Raw genomic sequence first — 18,198 nt, forward strand, 5'->3', positions numbered from 1 at the left:
GTCTCAGCATATTGTCTATCTTACGGTCTTCTTTATGCCACCGCAACAACTTTGCATTGTCCTTATTTCTGAACAGACGTTTAATCGTGGTATTATAGGAGCATACCACATAACCTTGGCTGGAATTTTCTTCCTATGACGTTCTTCACCCTCAACATCGCCAGGATCATCTCGTCTAATCTTATACCGTGATGCCTTACATACTGGACATGCATCCAAATTCTCGTATTCCTCCCCACGGTAGAGGATGCAGTCATTAGGACATGCGTGTATCTTCTGGATTTCTAATCCCAAAGGGCAGACAACCTGTTTTGCTTCATACGTAGTGGTGGGCAATTCGTTGCCTTTCGGAAGCATCTTTTTTATGATCTTCAATAACTGCCCAAATGCCTTGTCAGATGTACCATTCTTTGCCTTCCATTGCAGCAATTCTAGTGTGGTACCCAGCTTTTTTTGCCCCTCTTCAGCGGTGGGATATAGCGATTTCCTGTGGTCCTCTAGCATGCGCTCGAACTTGGCTTTCTCTTTATCACTTTCACATTCTCTTTGTGCATCACGGATGGCATCACCAAAAGCATCATCGCCCCGATCATCTTCTGCCGCCACCTCTTCTTCATTATCTCCTCCCATTGCAACATCATTGAAGCCACCGTACTGAGCAATAATATTGGCATGGTCCAATTCTTCTTCTTCTTCTTCTTCTTCACCTTCATCCATTATAATCCCGCTTTCTCCATGTTTGGTCCAACAAATATAGTTTGGTACGAAACCAGACTTTAATAAGTGTGAATGAAGAGTTCTTGAGTTAGAATATTCCGTCAAATTCTTGCACACGGCACATGGACAGCACATGAAACCGTCCCTCTTATTTGACTCGGCCACACTTAAGAAATAGTGCACGCCATTAATGAACTCTTCGGAGCGCCGATCGGCATTATACATCCAATTACGTGTTACCATCTGCATTAAAGATAACATATATATTATGAAAACCATGCACACATATAGTTTCTCATCTTATTGCACAACATGTCTAAGATACATAGTTGATTAATTTAGAAAAGCTTGGCTACAACAAATACAATCGCAACTAGCATTAAAAAAACAAAACTAAAATGCACTTAAGCAACATAATTAGTTCGCGTCCGATCCCAACTATAATAGATAGATCATTCGCTTGATCAACATCATTGAACTTCTTTCGTCGGCTCACTGCCTCACCACCTTCAGCCTCAACCACCTGTGCAAAAGATTTCTTAATGTGTTCAATGTATTCTTCCTCCCAGTACCAACCTGTACATCCGCCGGTACCGTCCCACTGAAATTAAAAGAGAGAATCAAAAGTTTAATTAATATCATTTAAAAAAATATGCACATATATAAGCAAATGTCTGGAAATAACTCACATTACGATCTGGACACTTGTAGAATATACGACCCTTGTTTACTCCCTCTTTCGACACTTTGTACTCCATCAAAATCTTCTGCCCACACTTGCCACAAGTAATGAGAGGGAGTTCCGGACGGTATCGCTTTTGAACCCGTTGAGAGATGGAAGACCCGGTCACGGTTGCCATCTACTATCCATACTCAATTTTAAAACAATTATAAATTCCACATTTACTAGTAAACATGTATGATACAATGGACATTATATGTAGTAATAAAAATAAATCAAGTGATATTAACAAACCAATTAATTTGAACTATCCTACTTTCTATGATCATAAAAATATACTATAATTCATTCTTGCAAAATATATTAAAACTAGGTCAACCATGAAATATGATATATATATATATGGATACTAATTCATGTGAATGATTCAAAATAACAAAGTGGATTTGAGCTAAAAAATGATGGGAACATCACAAGCCAAAAACAACATGAAAAAGACAAGAAAGGCTGAAGTTAGTCACCTCTAAGCGCGAAGAGACGATGACGGAGTCGAAGAAGATCAACGATGGGCGTTGGAGATGAAGAACAAATGAAGAACAAGCAAGAAGAAGCTCCAAGAACAACAATGGTGCTCTCGGTTTCAAATGGGCTGAGGGGAGGAGGGAGCCGGCCTATAAACCGGACCTTTAGCACCGGTTCAGAGCAAAAACCGGTGCTAAAGGGTTACCTTTTAGCACCGGTTTGTAACACAAACCGGTGCTAAAGGGTTTGCCTCGGCCCGTGGCTCTGGCCGGTGCTAAAGGGACCCCTTTAGCACCGGTTCTTGTTAAAAACCGGTGCTAAAGGGTCCCTGCCCCGACAGCACATGTCAGTAGCCGTTGGGCAGGACCCTTTAGCACCGGTTTGTCACACGAACCGGTGCTAAAGGGGTCTTTAACCCCGGGCCGCAAAAAGGCCGAGGTTTTTGGCCATTTTGGGCATCGACCAATGCCTCATTCTGTAGTAGTGATATGTTGAACATGCTCTAGGGTCATGTTGAGCTAGTCATCAGTTCTATCTTAGTTTGTCGACTTGTTCATCTAATTCTAATGTGTGTGATGAGCCATGTTGCAGCTAAAACACGGGGCCACAAGAAAAAGGCCAAAGCAAAAGAACAAGAGTTATCAGTCCACTCGTGATATATATTTGTATACCAATACATTGACACAGGCCGTCTAGAGAAGATAATATATACACATTTGGTGTTAAATGGCACGACACAACATATATGCTGGATCAATTCCTTTCATTCATGACTGATTTTTATTAATTTCCAGCATAACAAACATAATATTATTCATTAAATCTTGCCATGACTCCATGAGACAGTTGTACTGATATATGTTTCCTGCCCCTGTTTCATGTGCACCGAAACTATATATACAGTCGTGAGTCGTGTGAGTATGAGATTATGTGTCAGGATGTCAAGTCGTTACCAGCAAGTGGTTGGTTATTCATGTCATCATCTTGGTCCGCATGACTTATATTAGTTGCAGTTTAATAATTTTCAGATATGGTCGTAATAATCTGGACAGTTTAAGTGCACGCAACGCAAACCTAGACCGATGATGTACATACCTCTGACCCGTTCTAAATTAAACAGAGAATATGCGAATGCTATGGCGTCATATCGTTTATCTCCAAAAATTTGGCCAATACTAACATGCATGCATACAAGCTAGATAGTTAGGATTTGACACACCGAAATGATAGAAATCAATTTTACATACCACAAACTTACATACATAACCCTGGTTCCTGTTCAATCAGTAATTTTTTAGCTATTTTTTACTAAAAAAATTTAAACTAGCATATGTATGTCGGAGATCATTTCGACATATATAAGAGAGATAAAGAAAAGGAACTAGCATTTTGTTAAACTACTAGTAGTTATTGACTGTACGCAAAAAAAACAGTCAATTTATAAAGAGCCGTGTCAATCGATTCAGCGTTTGCTAACAAGTCCTGCTTGAGTTGTTGCTTCAGTACTTTTCTTCCACACCCGCCACCATCCAAACTCTATCTACTAGTTTCTATTAATCTACTCCCTTAGTTGATTCATCAGCATTTGCCCAACCATATGGTTTATCTTCTTCTTGCAACGGGAGACATAAATCCTTCTCCGGAAGTGTCTCTCTCGTCATCATAATACAAAGCTCATTTTGCACTGGATTGGATCACATCACCATCACCATCACCAGCAGGCAGCTAGCAGCAAAAGTCCATAGCTACGTTACGTTGTCCCGATAATGGGGAAGCTCGCGGAGGGGCTGACGGCGTTCAGCACCAACCGATGGCTGGTGTTCGTGGCCGCCATGTGGGTGCAGTCCATGGCCGGCACCACCTACATCTTCGGCGCCATCTCGACGGTGCTCAAGGCAAGCCTGGGCTACGACCAGCGGCAGCTGGCCGCGCTCGGCGTCGCCAAGAACCTCGGCGGCTGCCTCGGCCTCGTCGCCGGCGCGCTCTCGGCTTCGCAGCCGGCGTGGGTGCTGCTCGTCGTCGGCGCCGCGCAGAACTTCCTCGGCTACGGATGGCTCTGGCTCATCGTCACCGGCCAGGCGCCGGCGCTGCCCCTATGGATGGTACGGTGAGCGAAATGATTATATTACGCATGCTTGAGAAGTTGAGATAGTAGCTTTGTTTGTTGCCAGTACTAGCTATTTGATTTGACATGAATAATAATGGTACCTGAACTTTCTAATATTACGAGAAAATAAATGGATTACACACCACACATAGGAGATTTGAAGTATCAAAATACATGTTTAGTTTAGTTTATCCTATCTAGCTATAAATGTGAAATTCAAATTTTCAAATTTCTAGATCGAGTCAAGAACTTGCAGTGGCTGACGTGTGGTCTAACCTAGCTAGTTGCTCATCTATCCTTGATAGCTATCCCAATATATTGGCCATAGATAATTAATGATGTCTACGTGGGGTTTGTCTGTGTTGTAACCTCGGAACAGCCCAGAAGGGAGCTAGTGCCGTCAAACAACTTGTTATATTGATGGGAGTTGAAACGGATATATATGGCAAACAGTTGATGAAAATGATAGGACCATTTGAATAGATAATTCTTTTGACTGTAACTTGCGTGTTCGAGAGGAAAAAAAGATTGTAACTTGCACTCTAGAGGAACTCGTGTACAAGAACATTGTTTTTAAAATGAAAAGGAGTGGTATGGTAAAGGACGATAATAAAGAAGATAGGGAACTAGAACAAATGATGACATGTACGTAGAGTTGTAGACGCGACAACATTGTCATTATTAATCGCCATCTGAAACTTAATGACTCATTGCCCCATCAGAAGGCCAGAATAGGTCTAATTGCTCAAACTTTATCATATTTCAATTTCATCAAATTTCTAAAGTCAGGATCTTGGATGGTGGTCTTCAATTTGCTTGCTTATGTCGATACAAAGATACACGTACGCAGCTCTCCTATATATACGAGAGGGAAAAAATAGTGTGAAATTGTATGCCACTTGCTGACTTTCTTGGATATATAGCCCAAATCCAAGCCCGGTCTTCTTCTTGGGAGATGATTGTTGTGGTTAACCTGTAAGCTCACGCATCGTACATATCCACATCCAACAGCTAAAGTAAAGGAGCTCATGATATCAAACATCATAACATATTTCATGGGGATTGAAATGAATGGCAAACAGTTGATGAGAATGACAGGCCTGTTTAAATTCATATATATATGTTTTTACGTAACTTATGTTGCATGATGGGAACTCTACATAAAAATAATTTAAAACCAAAAGAAAAGATTTAGTATTGGTAATATAAAGATAGAGCAAAAAATATGGTACCATGTGCACACACACACCCACACATGACACAAGGCTGTTGGGAGTACAGTCAAGTCCTTGTGTGATAGCACCACGTCCAAGGCGCCCAGCTCTCTAGATACATATAGGACCTCCTTGTTTAGTTCCTCAAAAGTTTTGCAAAATTTTTTAATTCTCCATCACATCGAATATTTAGACGTATGCATAGAGTATTAAATATAAATGAAAATAAAAACTAATTGTACAGTTTGATCGGAATTGACGAGACGAATCTTTTGAGCCTAATTAGTCTATAATTGGACAATATTTATCAAATACAAACAAAAATGCTACTATTCCTATTTTGCAAAATTTTTTGGAAGTAAACAAGGCCGTAATCTAACTTCAACTCTAAGAATGCAATGTTTGATATATATTTTGATATTTGTAAGCATATATGTCAGTGTTTTTTGCAACGAATTTTTGTATTGGCAAAACATCTTAAATAAATGTGCACCATACAATGATTTCCTTTTTTAACAATAATTGATGACACTAAATTTACGGTTGGTGTTTGTAAGCATATGTAATTTGGTATATCGTTTTTCCCCAATCACAACATTAGAAACTATTTTAAAGTTATGGAGAGAAAACAAGTTATGAAAAGATTCAGTAATCTATTTAAAAGTTTTCTCTTGACTATTTATTTAATTTTAATATTACTAATGATGCAATGAAAACTATCTAATATTATATATATAAATAATTTTTAATAATGATTTAATATTATTAATGGTACATACAAATTAAATTCATTTTACTATTTTCCTAGACTATTTTAATAATATATTTGTTGTTGTAAATTATTTAACTACATTAATTTATCTATTTACTAATGTAAACTATTTTATACGAGACTTTATAATTTTATGATAGATATTATATGAATAATTATTGACAACTATATTTTTTTATGAGCTATTCTTGTCTACGTTATATATCCACATACTTTAATCTCTACTTGTGTAATTACAAAAATATTGATAAAGCAAAATGGCTACTAGTTGCCTACCATTCTTATTTTAATTTAATTTTTAAAAAAACTTATTTTAATTTGTTCACTTGACCTATCATTTTATTAAATATTATTTACTATATTTAACTTCACTTCGATATTGGAAAATTTATTTAGTTACTTGACCTATAATTTAGTTCACTTGCAGTATAGTATTATTTACTATATTTTAGTTCACTTCGATATTGGAAATTCTATTCATGTATGTTAAATTTAACAATATGCACTTTGAGTTGAATTGAGTAAATATCTTAATAGAAATTCGAATCAAAGACATACATGTTTTATCCGTATTCAAAAATATTTGTATATGTATTTGGATTTGAAAATGAGATAAAAAGTTATATCTGAATCCAATTTCATGTGAATTCAATCTGTTTTTACCCCTATGTGTGACAACACCATGCCCAAGGTACTCGACTCTCTCCATATATATAGCTACTATAGATTAAAATCTATAAATTTAGCTAGCTTGACTCCTCGATATTGTTAGCACTAGTGTGAAAGAAGGGAAGTGGTCACTTGGAATGTTTCAAAAAACATACACATTTGTGGTTATAGAAGTTTGTTTGCAGGGTGGGTTGGACGGGTTAAATGTTGCAAAGAATCAAGTCCCTTTGCTAGATATTGTTGTTGATGTCACCGATGTATGATGTGTGAGCACTCGTGTGATATCTAACTCAATTAAAATTTAGGTCCATGGTGGCCCATGTGTGTTTTTGAAAGGTCCTAATATGGCTAGAGGGGGGTGAATAGCCTATTTAAAAATTCTACAAATTCACTAGAGCAAGAGGTTAGAAAAAAAACAAAGCGAAGCTTTTTGCTCTAGCTCTAAAGGGGTGTTTGCAAGCCACCTATCCAACAATTCTAGTTGATATGATCACTAGGCACACAAGAGCTATGTTTCTACTTACACTAGAGAGCTACCTAAAGTTTCTATACAAGTATGTAAGCTACTCTAGTTTGCAAGAAAGTAAGAGAGATGGTTTGATCTTTATACCACCGCGTAGAGGGAATGAACCAATCAATAAAATAAAGTCCAATCACCGGGAGAAATCCAATCAACAAACACAATGGAGACACATGATTTTTCTCCCGAGGTTCACGTGCTTGCCGGCACGCTACGTCCCCGTTGTGTCGACCAACACTTGGTGGTTCGGTGGCTAAGAGGTGTAGCACGAACCTCGTCCTCACTAGGACACCACAAGAACCTACCCACAAGTGAGGTAACTCAATGACACGAGCACTTTACTAGAGTTACCTTTCGGCTCTCCGCCGGGGAAGGTACAAGACCCCTCACAATCACCGGGAGATGGCCACGAACAATCACCAACTCGTGCCAATCCTCCTCCGCTGCTTCAAGCCGTCTAGGTGGCGGCAACCACCAAGAGTAACAAGAAAACCGCAGCTAAAACGATCCCCAAGTGCCACTAGATGCAATCACTCAAGCAAATGCACTTAGAATCACTCCTAATCTCACAAAGATGTGTAATCTATGAAGGAGATGAGTGGGAGGTGTTTGCTTAGACTCACAAGGATGCCTAGTAGTCAAGAATGCCAAGGGTGTGAGCCCCAAGCCAGGCAAACACGTATTTATAGACCCCTCAAGCAAATAGAGTCATTGGCTCTTTCACTGGGTCGAACTCAGGGTCACTGGACGCTCTTAAAGGGGCACCGGACGCTCAACACCTACGTCCGGTGCTCCAACGTCAGCCGCGTGTCAGAGTCTAACGGTAAACTGCAGAGCACCGGACGCTGAGCAATTTGGCACCGGACGCGTCCAGTGCACACCGGTCCTAAACTCAGAGAGGTCTGCAAGCGCGCGAGGTCAACGGACGCTGGTCTTAAACAAAGAGAGCATTGCAAACCGCGCAGGTCACTGGACGCACACCACCGGACGCTCCCTCAGCGTCCGGTGCTTCCAGTCAAACACTCTGGCCGAAGTCAGATAGCACCGGATGCATGAACAGGAGTCACCCTGCGTCCGGTGAGCACCGTCCGGTGCTTAACCCTAGCAGCACAGCACACCGGACGCAAAGCCTTTGCGTCCGGTGCCTCAACGGCCAGCGTCCGGTGAGTGTTTCTCAGCGAGGAATACTCCCGCGACTTCTTCAAATTTCCCACCGACGCAATAGAAAATATGCACTTCATTTTCTCGAAAAGCGCTGAATCTCGCCTCGCAAGCTCGGCGGGAGGGAGAGAAGAACCCATCCTCTCTCTACCCTTTAAACTCCACCTCCTTCTCAAAGTGTGCCAACACCACAACGTGTAAGCCAACAAGTGCACGTGTGTTAGCATTTTCACAATCATTTTTGTTAAAGGAGTTAAGTTAGCTCATTAGGTTCTAAATGCATGCACAAGAACAATGACACCTAGTGGCACTTGATAACCACTTAGCCAAAGAATTCTCCTCTTTATAGTACGGCTATCTATCCTAAATGTGATCACACCCTCTATGGTGTCTTGATCACCAAAACCAAAACCCTAAGCAATACATTTACCTTGATCTCCATAGGGTTTTGTTTTTCTCTTTCTTCTTTTCCAAGTTGAGCACTTGATCATCTTGTGGTCATCACCATCATCACCATGATCATCACTTGCTCCATCACTTGGCAAGTACCAACCTCATTAAGTCTACACACACTTAGTATAGAGGTTAGTACTAGGCTTTCATCAATTATCCAAAACCAAACTAGGGCTTTCAGTTTTGATGTGAGATTTTGTGGAGGGTTTAGTCTTACATTGATTGTTCATACCACCAACTCGGCTTAAACCTTCTAGGTGAAGGAAGAATGAAAGCATAACTAGGTTAGTCGGAATGTGCGGTTCACTCAACATATAGTGGATCTGAGCTATATGGACTCTAGGGGATTATAGCTCATTGATACATTCAAGTGGCCCTATATCTACCTTCGCCATTTTTTCAATTTGTTGTCTTGTCGTGTTCATCAGTGGGAACTTACTGATTATGTGTATCAGTGTGCCTTTTGTTGATGCTTAAGACTCGTTCCTCCCTGCATGACTGCAATAGTGTGCCTATTATTGATGCTTAAGAATTGTGCCTCCCCCCATGGATTTTACCATGTCCACCTCATCTTCATCTACTTTTGTGACAAAAAGGGATATCATCTATAGGTGCTACTTATTGGTCTCTACTTTACTCTAGAATTTGTAATGTGACATAGCTACAACTACACGTGGGGGAATTGTGCCTTTGGCTTCTCTAGTCTGATAGTCTAACCGTGTATGATGTTCCCACTATGGCTATCGCGTGTCAGAGTATATTTGGTAATTAATATTGTAATTTGGTATTGATCCGAGCCATAGGCTCAATGTAATCTATCCCATGCATTTGACTCGCTCTACTACGGCTTCAAAGATGATCAATGTGATGAGGTGAGGTGGGAAGAAAAGGACCTTTTTTCCATAATAATATGTGTTTAGAATTCATGGGGACTAGGATTATTTGAACCTATAAGGTGGTTTCTGATGACCTAGCATCTCACTCATCTCCAAGTAACAATTTTGTTGTTCATTTAGTAGTACTTTCATGCTCCTAGATGAGTGCATGGTAGATAAGCTAGCTATCTAACTAATGCGCTTTATGAATAACTTATAGGGGAAACATGATAGTTGGATTATTAGCTACAAAATTGCAAACTATGAGTAAATAATAGAAATTTGGGAAAATTTTGTTTCTCTATAACCCCATTGATCTCTATATTAGAGCAAGGTGAGAACTGGAACTATATCATATAAATTATATTGTCTGGATGTCTATAGAGTTGAGAATTGGATTTGGGAACCAAACTATAGATCGATTCCAACCACACCTAAAATATCCCTTCACGAAAACCAAGCCTCGCCCCTCTTATTGAGCCAAATTGGCTCGCTCTTCTTCACTGAGTGTCTAAGTCCACTAACCCACGCCAACGTTGGAGCTTGGTCGCTAATTATTCGTGTTGGAACTTCATTGCCAACCACCACCAATAGAGTTCTGCTAAGCCCTAGAGCCCTATGCTACTGGCCTAGGTTGATCAGCTCTAGTGGTTGACCATCATATATATATAGGAGGGGATCCACAAAGGATGTGAGCTCGATTGGTGTTGAACTCACTATAGAAGAGAGCATGGGAGATGAGAGCTCAAATGGTGGAGGAACGCCCAACCAATGGAAGAGATCGGGCAATTCGATGCATGGACATCCAAACTGGAAGTAGCATTATAACCTCACTTGACTCCAACTACCAATTCTATCTACAACCAAACAATATATTTGTTAATGGACCTATTTCTATTCTAAGGCTGAATTTATATTGCCATCAATTTTAGTTCCTCAAGGCAATTATATATACATCCAAACTGTGAGAATGTTAGTGCATCTTACCAAAGACGTATTCATGAGGAAAAGTAAACCCAACATTATCTTGTGGTAGTAATAAGTGGTAAGTACATTAGGTGTGTGAACTGTATGTGTCTCCTGATCCCTTGATGCTCGATTGTCACATCCCTAAGAATGAGGATGCTCAGACCAAGCCATCTTCTACACCACCACTTCTCTAGGCTAGCACCATCCATAATGTCGATACTCCGCATCACTATGGCACTTGATATAAATTTGTGCTTACGGCTAGCACCTTTGGGACATCATTGTTGATGTCACTGATAGATGATGTGTGAACGTTTGTTGATATATTTGAGTATCCATGTAGGTTATGTGTACACATTTGCCTTTGTTGATGTACCCGCACGTCCCTCGATAGTTTCAATCATATCAACAAAAAAGGCTACCATATATGAGCTACTCATCAGATTCTACTCTTTGTTTGCTTCTTGATGAGTACATGATAGGGAAGTTAGCTACCAAATTGGTGAGTATTATAAATAGCTTAGTGGGGAAAAACATGATAGTTGGATTATTAGCTAAAAAGTGCAACAATATAAGGAAAGAAAAGAAATTTGGGCAAAAAATTGTTTCATGTGTAAAAGAATAATGTTAGCGTCTCTTCATAGAGACTCATAGGAAAAAAGTAAGACTGGCCGTTATGTCTTGGCTCTTTGGCTATAAAGTGGTACTTATGTACATTAGGGTGGCGTTTGCTTCGTGGGATACAATGGGTGGGAAAAGAAAGAGAAATTTAAATATTTGTCATCCTTCCAGTTGTCACTCCTACATATGTTAGTTTTAGAATGGCAATTAAATATTTGCCACCGAAATAGTAGACAATGCTATATATTTGCCACTTTGAACAACGTGGTAGGCCAACTCATAGTTCCAACGTGGAGAAATCTGAGAAATGGTCGTCTTGCCCCTGTCTCTTTATCCTCTCGTCCTCTCTGTCACATGGACCCCACTGTCAGATTCATCCCCAACCTCTAGCCAACCTTGACAATCTGTTTCTAGCCCTCTTCCCAAAATGGTGTGCCCCTTGTGACCCGCCTTGAGCTCATATACCAGTCGTGCCCAGTCACCAGAAGACAAGCTGCCCTCTGCCATGGCTGCTCACGCCACGGCCCCGAGCTCCCTGGATCTGGCTCTCCTCGCCATGACCGCCTCCTCGTCCTAGCCATTGCCGCCCATGAGCCTCCCCACGGCACATGCCACCGCGTCAGCCGCCACCATGGCCTCTAGGTCCGACTCACACGCCACCTCCCGCACCCGCACGCCCACGCGGAGCACCTCCACGAGGAACACCTCGTTCAAGTAATGCTCCATGCGGAGTGGCCACGTCGGGAGTGGGACTCCGGCGAACACTGCCTCCAGCACCGAGTTCCAGCCACAGTGCGTGACGAAGCCGCCCACCGTGTGATGCGCCAGGATCTTCACGTGTGGCGCCCACCGCCCAGCCGGTTGTAGCTGATGGCGTGGCCGAACACTAGCCCTAGGTAGCATGGCTAGGCCTAGGCGACATGGAGGCCCCCTCAACAATGAAGGAGCTACCACCGGATCGACCCCCGCTGCCATCAGACCAATGGAGATGGAGATGGAGTCTGGCTTCGTGGACAAGTAGCTAGGTTGTCCAGCAAGCTGGACTTGCCAGCCACCCACTCTGTGCTAGGCCGGCTTCGTTGTCGCCATGGACAGAAAGTGGGAGCTAGCAGAGGTAGACGATAGCCCTGGGCACAAAACCCGATACCCGAACCCCGAACCCGAAATACCCGAACCCGGACCCGAAATACCCGAACCCGCAGTACCCGAACTCTAGTTCGGATAGTGAATGTTAAAACCCGAATTTATTTCGGGTAAATCGGGTAACATACCCCGGTACCCGAAATACCCGAAGTACCTGAAGGCTTGGATTATTTTGTTCTCGTGTGAAGCAAGCACTGTTGTGATGGCAAGCAACAAACTTGGTCTTTGCTCTTGTATCTTGTCAGTAGTAATTAAGTAGTCAGTATCTCAGTACTTGTTGTGGTTTGCACCTTGGTTAAAAACTTGATTGCGTCATGGTTTGAACTTGTTCCTTTATCTGTTACATGAATGAGTTATCATCTATTCTATGCAAAATTCTATGATGTTATCACTTTTGCTATGATTTTATATATTTCGGGTATATCGGGTATACCCGAACCCGAACCCGAATTTGCGGGTACCCGAATCTGTGGGTAGTGGTTTTTTGGGACTATTTTCGGGTAACAATTCTCATTACCCGAATTTTTGAAAACCCGAACTACCCGACCCGAACTTTGCGGGTTACCCGAACGCCCAGGCCTAGTAGACGATGACAAGCAGGGTCCACATGGAAGTGAGACTGGCAGAGAGATGAGATGGGTTGAAAGAGATCAGACAGGGCACAAGTGTCATTTCTCATGGTTCGTGCATGTTGGCACGATGAGTTGGTCTGCCACGTGTTTAAAGTGGCAAATATATAGTATTATCTACTAATCCGGTGGCAAATATTTAATTATCATTCTAAAACTGTCATACGAAGGAGTGACAACGGATGGCAAATATTTAAATTTCCCGAAAAGGAATACGTCGTCCTGTTCTTCAGCATTACTTTAACAGTATTTTTAGCAAATAAACAATATTTTTTTCTCTCATAACAGATCAGCCTAAACCAAATTTTAGCAAAACGAATGTGAGTCCCATAAAAACCCAAACCCAAACCAAAAAATGCCAAACGCGGAAACGGATAGAAGTTTCATAACCCATTCCTATCCTGCCTCAGTTTAACCCAGGTCAATTCGTTTTCCCTATCCAAGTTGCTATCCAAAGTTCCAAACACCACCTAGGTGTGTGAAGCGTGGCATCATTTTCTCAATTTATTAATGACGCGTCAACGGAACGAGGGGCGTATGTGAAGCACAACCCCCAGTCTGCCTGTCTGCCTCATCGGTCCATTTTTTTGTTCCCCTGTTTGTCGTGTGTCGCTTCTTTGCTTGCGATTGGAAGCCTTCTCGTTTCTCCGGCCTGTGTGGCTTGTCCTGTCTCCAAATCTGCATTCCTGAACAAAAAAAAAAAAATCTCCTGTAATCCTCCGACCCATGGCCATGGGCAAGCTCGGGGAGAAGGTGAGGGCGTTCTGGAGGAACCGATGGCTGGTGTTCGTGGGCGCCATGTGGATGCAGTCCATGGCCGGGACGACGTACATCTTCGGCGCCATCTCGCCGGTGGTCAAGGCCAGGCTGGGCTACGACCAGCGGCAGGTAGCGGCGCTGGGCGTCGCCAAGAACCTCGGGGGCTGCCTCGGCCTCCTCGCCGGCACGCTCTCGGCGACGTGGCCGCCGTGGGCGCTGCTCGCCATCGGCGCCGCGCAGAACTTCGCCGGCTACGGATGGCTCTGGCTCGTCGTCGACGGGAAGGCGCCGGCACTGCCCCTCTGGCTGGTGGGTATGCTCTGTGCTGAGCCTGAGTTACCAACTTGTATTACCGCCGCAGGAAAAAAAAAAAGTTGATTTGCGAAAAAAGAAAGAAAAAAAAAGAGTGAACTTTTGGTGGATATATCTGGTCCACGTAGGACTTGGTTACCCTGCCCCATATGCCAGTGACTCAAAAGCATCATCCATTCAACGAGAGGTCGAGGACTCCCCAGCGCCGCCGCTGGGCGGGTGACGAGCGCGGCCGTCGGATTCAGCCAGGAGGGGGGACTCCCTCCGATTCGGCCGTGCCTCAGTTCGCGGGCAGCCGGCGCCACCTCCGCTGATGATGCAGCCCTGGCATTTTCCTCCTTTCTTCTTCCTACAGTAGAAGATCGGTTCGATTTTACTTCCTGACACGGCTCCATTTATGCGTGGATTGGAGCTGCTCCTGCTCATGACTGCGCCACATTATGCCAGAGGGGAGTAAACTCTGCAAGTTTCATAGGTTTTCCATTCTGATGAAAACAAGTGGTTCAACATGTTTCACGCCACATCACATCGTAAACGGACACCTCAAAATTTATGATTTTGCTGTGGATAGCTGACAAGTGCTATCAGCGCAAAATCTGCTTATCATCATTATTTGCATGTTTCCAGCTCAACTGAAAAAATGATGTGTAGGCATTCGTTTCTGCTTTCCCTTGCATTATTGTTTTTCCTTTCCTGAGTTCCTCTGATTTCAAGACCAAGCTACCTACTTTTGCGTAATTGCATTATAAGTGTTGGTGTTTGCACTAGCACAAAATTAGGGAGCAAAATTACCTGGTAACATCGCTTGGGTTTGATTTTAGAGAAATAATAACGTCGCCATGGAACCCATTTGGAAAAATAACATCTTCAGACACTAGAGTGAACACATAGACTCCTCAGGTTAAAACTTGACATATACATCCCACTAACTCCAACACACATGAAGAAAATTGATATCCTTTTTACTGATCCCTCATATTTAAATGAATGGAACAAAAAGCATGGAACTTTTTAGTGGTTATTTGGTTTATTTTCTCAACCTAACTTATCATATTTGATCGTTTTCCTATACAGATGTGTGTTGTTATCTTTATTGGAACAAATGGCCAGACGTATATGATCACGGCTTCACTCGTTACAAGCATCCAGAATTTCCCCAAGAGCAGGGGCCCAACAGTGGGTATCCTCAAGGGATTTATGGGCCTAACAAGCGCCATTCTGACACAAGTTTATACAGTATTGAACACACCAGACCATGCTGCGCTTATATTCATGGTTGCTGTTGGTCCATCGCTGGTTGCCGTTGGCTTGATGTTTGTTATTAGGCCTGTTGGAGGTCACAGGCAGGTACGGCCATCTGACAAGAACAGCTTCATGTTCATCTACACCGTATGCTTGCTCATCGCCTCATACCTTGTCGGTGCCATGCTTGTTCAAGATTTCCTGCAACCGAGCTATGATGTGATTGTTTTTCTCACTGTGATTCTGTTCGTCCTCCTTATTTCACCAATCACAATCCCTGTGATCCTGTCGTTAACACCGGAAAAAGCTCAACATCTCATGGAAGATGGTCTCCTGTCTGAACCATTGACAGGAGAGGCGAGCACTTCACAACAAAAGGAGGATCAACCAGAGGTCATTTTAAGTGAGGTAGAAGAGGAGAAGTCTAAGGAAACTGATTCATTACCACCATCTGAAAGGAGGAAGAGGATTGCAGAATTGCAGGCCAAGCTTGTGGAAGCAGCAGCAAGAGGTGGGGTTAGAATCAAAAGAAGGCCACACCGAGGGGACAACTTCACCCTGATGCAGGCATTTGTGAAGGCTGATTTTTGGCTTATTTGGCTATCACTTTTGCTTGGGTCGGGATCAGGGCTGACAGTGATGGACAACCTGGGTCAGATGAGCCAGGCTATTGGTTACAAAAACGCACATATCTTTGTGTCACTGATGAGCATATGGAACTTCCTTGGTCGTGTTGGAGGTGGCTACTTCTCTGAGATCATTGTCAGGTATCGACACTAAGCAATCTACCATTCAATTTTAGTCTTAGTAAAAAGGTTGATACTGTTGTTGTCTTTTTGGAAGAAACAACTGGTATTGTCACTTTGACAATCAGAACTTTCCCTACCAAATTAAAATCATCTTTGTTCCATCTTGTTTTTAGTTTAGGTGGACTTTTAACTCCCATTCAGATATTCACCTAGGATCCACTTGTATGTTAACCTCTGGGGTTTGCTTTCTAACATGCTCCAGAATAGTAGAGCTTTTAGATAATTAGATATTTTCTTGTTATATTTTGAGCGTACCTATTATCTTATGTTTTTTCCTAGACTTAGTTCCTATGCACATTCAAGTTGTGGAACTTATTTTTATATTTGTTCTCATCTAACTGGCTATTCTTTTAATCAGGGAGCATAAATACCCAAGGCACATAGCATTGACAGTTTGTCAGATCGTGATGGCTGTTGGGCATGTACTATTTGCTATGGCTTGGCCTGGAACTATGTACATTGCGAGCTTGCTGGTTGGACTTGGATATGGAGCTCACTGGGCTATTGTGCCAGCTGCTGTCTCTGAGCTTTTTGGTGTACAACACTTTGGTGCGATGTACAATTTTCTCATACTAGCAAACCCTGCAGGATCGTTCATCTTCTCAGAGCTAATTGTCAGTAACTTCTATGAACATGAAGCTGAGAAACAAGCTCACCAACATCAGATGTCAGCATTGCTGTCTCCACGATTGCTTCGCAACACGGGCTTTCTTGCCGATGGACCACTGAAGTGTGAAGGGCCTGCTTGCTTCTTTTTCAGCTCTCTGATTATGTCAGTGTTCTGTGCTGTTGCTGCTGGCTTGAGCCTCCTCGTTGTCCACAGGACCAAACAAGTTTATCCTCGCCTCTATAGTTCTGTCCGGACTTGAGAACCACCAATTCTCCATGGATGGAAAGTTCAAATCCTCCTATTCTATGTCCATGTTTTTTTTGCATGCATATACACAAAGATAAGTTTATGGATAAATTCTCAAAAAAAATTCTGTGCTTGTATTGTAAAACCAGATATTCCTGAATGGCATGTCCCTTGCCTATGGATTCTGACACTTGCTGTCCTGAAAAGTGAAAAGAAACTCTTCTTCGTCGTCTTTTTTTCAGACAGGGGAGGGGAGGGGAGGGGAGGGGGGGGGGGTGCATCCTGTAATGCATTATATACCTACAAGGATTACTGTACATTCATTTCCTGATGGCACTTAAGCTGTTAATATTTCTTCTGTGTAAGGGGTTACTTTTGATGATCCTACCAAAGCTGCAAAGTTAAGCTGTTGTTCGTTTGTTGTAGTTTCTTCCTGTATATATGAAACTGTTACCATCTTGCTCTTGTCCATTGTAGTTCTCTTTTCTGTACTTATAGCTCCTGATCGTATCCAACAAGATTATATTACCATCTTGCTGTTGCAAGTCTGTCACAACAGCACACCGTCAGAATTACCAGCAGCTGCTCTGTTTAATTCTGTTCAACTACCAGCTTGAAGTGAGGTCTTAAGTAAATCACAGTTTTCAGTATGCACCTCTGTAGGCTGCTGCGTCATCTGAACTGTACCTGCTACCTAAAACCAGTGTGAACCTAGAGGCTTAAGGTCGAAAAAACTCCTCAGAGCATGTGTCCCTGAAAAACTAGGATTGTTGGCTGGAGGGTAGAGCTGCTGTCCTTGGCTGCTAGAGCTTTATTGATAAAAACATGCTTAGCTAGTATTCCAATTTATCTTCTTTCCTTTATTAAGTTTCCTATATGGGCCATCAAAATTCTGAACCCTCAAATGAGCAACTGTCTTTGGAATGACTTAGAGGGTGCTCACAAATAGTATCACCTAGCAAACTGGGAAACTGCTGCCATGAGTAAAGATTTTGGTGGCCTGGGGATCCCCAACCTTAGAGATCTTAACATTTGTCTTTTAGCTTCTTGGATTAGGAGATATGATAAGGATAAGGACAACCTTTGGAGAGAGCTAGTTGATTATAAGTACAATACCAACAAACGTAATATTTTCCAATCTAATACTGTAGGTGCTTCTCCCTTTT

At 42.3% G+C, this 18,198-nt stretch overlaps 1 protein-coding gene across 2 annotated transcripts; it reads left to right on the forward strand.

The window, feature by feature from the left end:
• On the forward strand, positions 3,455–17,258 carry LOC8070829 (protein NUCLEAR FUSION DEFECTIVE 4). 2 transcript variants are annotated; one of them, XM_021463088.1, is made up of 3 exons: positions 3,455–4,023; positions 15,200–16,134; positions 16,535–17,238. In XM_021463088.1, the coding sequence occupies exons 1-3, from the start codon at positions 3,688–3,690 to the stop codon at positions 17,043–17,045; spliced, it is 1,782 nt and encodes a 593-aa protein (XP_021318763.1). In that variant the 5' UTR covers positions 3,455–3,687; the 3' UTR covers positions 17,046–17,238. The 2 variants fall into 2 exon arrangements, with proteins under 2 accessions (XP_021318763.1, XP_002446303.1); XM_002446258.2 differs by lacking the exon at positions 3,455–4,023 and adding an exon at positions 13,423–14,122 and having other exon boundaries at positions 16,535–17,258.

The sequence above is a fragment of the Sorghum bicolor genome, chromosome 6 (genome assembly GCF_000003195.3).
Source record: "Sorghum bicolor cultivar BTx623 chromosome 6, Sorghum_bicolor_NCBIv3, whole genome shotgun sequence".
Classification (NCBI taxonomy): domain Eukaryota; kingdom Viridiplantae; phylum Streptophyta; class Magnoliopsida; order Poales; family Poaceae; genus Sorghum; species Sorghum bicolor.